Raw genomic sequence first — 3028 nt, 5'->3', positions numbered from 1 at the left:
GTGCTACAAAAGTTGGAGATGGAGCACAATGGCTTCATGTAAATGTATGCTTTGGAGGTATACATGTGACCAACCATCAATGTATGAGTGTGCATCCATGTCCACAAGTAGAGAAGATGCAAGTGTTTCACCCTTGCTCAAACTAAACCTTATGTGTCCACATCTAGGACTATTGTCAACAAAGAACACAGTAAGCTAGAAGGTAAGTTAGTTCAAACAGCAAAGCCGCTGCAGAAGATGAATAGTGATCAGATGTTTCCAGACAGCTAGCCACATCCAAATTTTGAGCAGCTGTGCAAGTCACACGTAGCTGCAAGATCCAATTGTGACACTTGAACCTTAGTCAAGATGCACCTGTAAACAGCTCTAGCATAATCCAACAACCTGGCACTCTACATAACAACCTCACAAGTAATAAAACCTCGTTTATGCACAAAAAGAACTGTATGGTACATTCAATTCTCAATTAGCAGCATTATCCATGCATGTCCAAGGCAGCACAATGGCATCCCACTGGGCAGGAAAGTGGAAAATGGACCAGTAAACCACAAACTGTAGAAAATGAAGTGGATAATTCACTAAAAGATAGGTATGGGCCTAACATATCAATCAGGTACTATTGAACATATACAAGAAAATAGATTCAACATGCCAAGCAGAGATGCAGAAAGTAAAAAGCCAGCAATAGAGCAAAATTGATTGAAAGCTGAGTGTGGTGGAGGAAGTGAATGAAAGTCTACAAGTTAAAAAGGCAGATGCATTGAACAAAAGAAAGCACTGATGCCACTGCCAACAAAGAGCAAAACTAATATGTATGCCAGGCCCAAGATAAAACTTGATGAGCACCATCCTCACATGTTAAAATTGCAATTAGAACAGTGATTATATGAGAGGCACTGCTGCAGGGTCACTAGAAATGCAGCTGACTTTCTATATACTTTCGGCAGTAGATTTTGGAATCATCCAAAAATCAAGAGAATACAAACATGACTTTTTGGCCCTTATAGCCATGGCAAGCTATGATGATCCATGTTCAGCAGCCATCAGCCTAAGTCTCTCTTCTGCGACATCGCTTCCCTTCTTCAAGGTCTCTTCTTGCAACAAGGACTCCAAGTCACTGCCATTAGCAAGACTGTTAAATTCCACTGACTTTGATGGTGCAGAAGGGTACCGCCTCTGGCATAGTGTCATTAAACGCTTTACAGATTGCAAGTACTTTCTAGTTGTTTCATCATTCATGATATGTGCCACACTGTTGGTATAAATTTTCTCTCTTGCTGAACGTTCGTGGATACCAACCATAGTAACACCAATGGGCCAAGGTGCATTACCAATTGCCAGTTTGATGTACTGATCCATTGCTGTCAAGTAATCTCTTTCCATACAACACTTTACAACTATGAGCAAAGCCTGACGAATATCATCTGGAAGGACCTGTAAAACCATGATGATATAAATGTAAAGTTGATTGCAATTGCCAGGCTTGAGTGCTCAGTTAGCCTACATAGTTAGACTACAGTAAACAGTATCGGTATCTTCAAGATTGTCAATCAAAGGCAGACAAATGTTGGAGCTGCTGGGTCAATCCCAGAGAGAGGCTCAAGTGCCTGAAGAATGCTACCGTGGTCGCTAGTATAAAAGTAAAGAGCAAGCTAATGGCCTCAGCAAAAGCAGACTTAGATGGATGAAAATTCCTCCTAGACACGGGAAGCAATCACCATAAAAACCTAACAGTGGTGCACACATGCAATGCTATCGTAAAAGCAAGAAAATACTCACTCTTTTGCGGCACATCTTGAACAGTGGATTGAGGTAACGGGCACACTGCTTGAAGGTGGCAACACTAGACTTGCCCTTGCTGGACCTCTTCTCCGCCTCAGGCCTGTCTTCCAACTCCTGCTCCCACTCCTGCAAGAGCTTCTTGAAGAAGACCAGAATCTTGTCCTCATCACAGAGATCCTCGAAATTGGTCTTCATTCTCTTGGTGTCCTTGTCGTTATCCATCCCTGAAGATCCGCCATCGCCGCTTTGATCCCCGAGCTCCCTGCCACCCATGCCATCATCATCGTGGTCAATCCCAGACTTCTCTTTGTTCTTGTCGCGGCGGTGATCGAGGAGCCCAGTCTTCTCCCTTTTCCTGAGATCAGTAAGGTCCATGAGGAAATCATTCCTCTGCCCTTCCATCAATTCATTATCCGGGTCAGTGACACCAGCCTTGAGGAGGGCCTTCAATCGGGCCAGTCTCATGTCATCATCTTCACCGAAGAGGGTGATGGGATGCTTAAGGTAACGGAGGCGGCGGATGACCTCGGCGCGGGGCAGGACAAGCTCGTCGAGCTTCTCTTCTTCGGTGGGGAGACTCTTGGACTTGGAGGGATGGGAGGAGTGAGGGAGGGAGGGATCCCCATGGTCGCCGCGGCCTGCTGCATCGGAGGAGGAGGAGGAGGAGGAAACCCTAGCCTTGGCCGCGCGCTCTGCGAGCTCGCGTCTCTCCTCCTCGCGCAGGCGCTCCAAGTTCCTCTGCTCGATCTCCGACCGCCTCACGAACTTGCGCCCTGAGAAGTCCTGCGACAGGGCCTTGCGCTTGCGTTCGATCTCGAGCTTCAGGGCGTCCATGCATCCACCCACCGATCTGTCGATCTTCTGATGTGAAGACGATAAGGACGGATGTGCGATGATAGCTACTATCGAGGAACCTAGATGTGAGAGAGGCCTATGGTACCTTAGACCCTGCCGGAAACACCTTACGAACGATCAAATTTTGCCAACCATGTAAAGGGCTTCCTCGTTTATGCCAGCATTGTGTGTGCGAGTGCCACATGAGTTCGATATCAATTCAGACTACTCATCATTTACCTCACCTGTATGGGGGTCGATCTTGGCATCCTTAAAATATTTTGTGCTTCTTAAAAAACAATCAAATTTCCATCTATACTTTTGTATCTCTATCTATGTTTATGCCTTCACTGATTATCTCTTATTGGGTGCTCTCTCAAACCTCCACCAAACCTACATGGCAAAGGAAGAA

General features: G+C 45.9%; 1 protein-coding gene across 1 annotated transcript; it reads right to left on the bottom strand.

Annotated features, from left to right (window-relative positions):
* Positions 1–829: 829 nt before the first annotated feature.
* LOC148032863 (splicing factor Prp18 family protein) lies at positions 830–2793 on the bottom strand. The gene is made up of 2 exons (XM_087683530.1): positions 1780–2793; positions 830–1434 (listed from the first exon to the last, which is right to left on the bottom strand). Exons 1-2 carry the CDS (start codon positions 2614–2616, stop codon positions 1018–1020), a joined length of 1254 nt encoding a protein of 417 aa, XP_087539656.1. The 5' UTR covers positions 2617–2793; the 3' UTR covers positions 830–1017.
* Between the last annotated feature and the right edge of the window lie 235 nt (positions 2794–3028).

The sequence above is a fragment of the Lygodium microphyllum genome, chromosome 8 (assembly GCF_053477565.2).
Source record: "Lygodium microphyllum isolate KBCC chromosome 8, Lygodium_microphyllum_v1.1.10, whole genome shotgun sequence".
Lineage (NCBI taxonomy): Eukaryota > Viridiplantae > Streptophyta > Polypodiopsida > Schizaeales > Lygodiaceae > Lygodium > Lygodium microphyllum.
This window is presented reverse-complemented; position numbering and strand designations above follow the sequence as displayed.

Coding starts and splice junctions, on each gene's coding strand:
- LOC148032863 (XM_087683530.1), bottom strand. CDS start 2,616: ATGGACGCCCTGAAGCTCGAGATCGAACGCAAGCGCAAGGCCCTGTCG. Junction 1,435..1,779: donor TCAAGATGTGCCGCAAAAGA/GTGAGTATTTTC, acceptor ATGGTTTTACAG/GTCCTTCCAGATGATATTCG.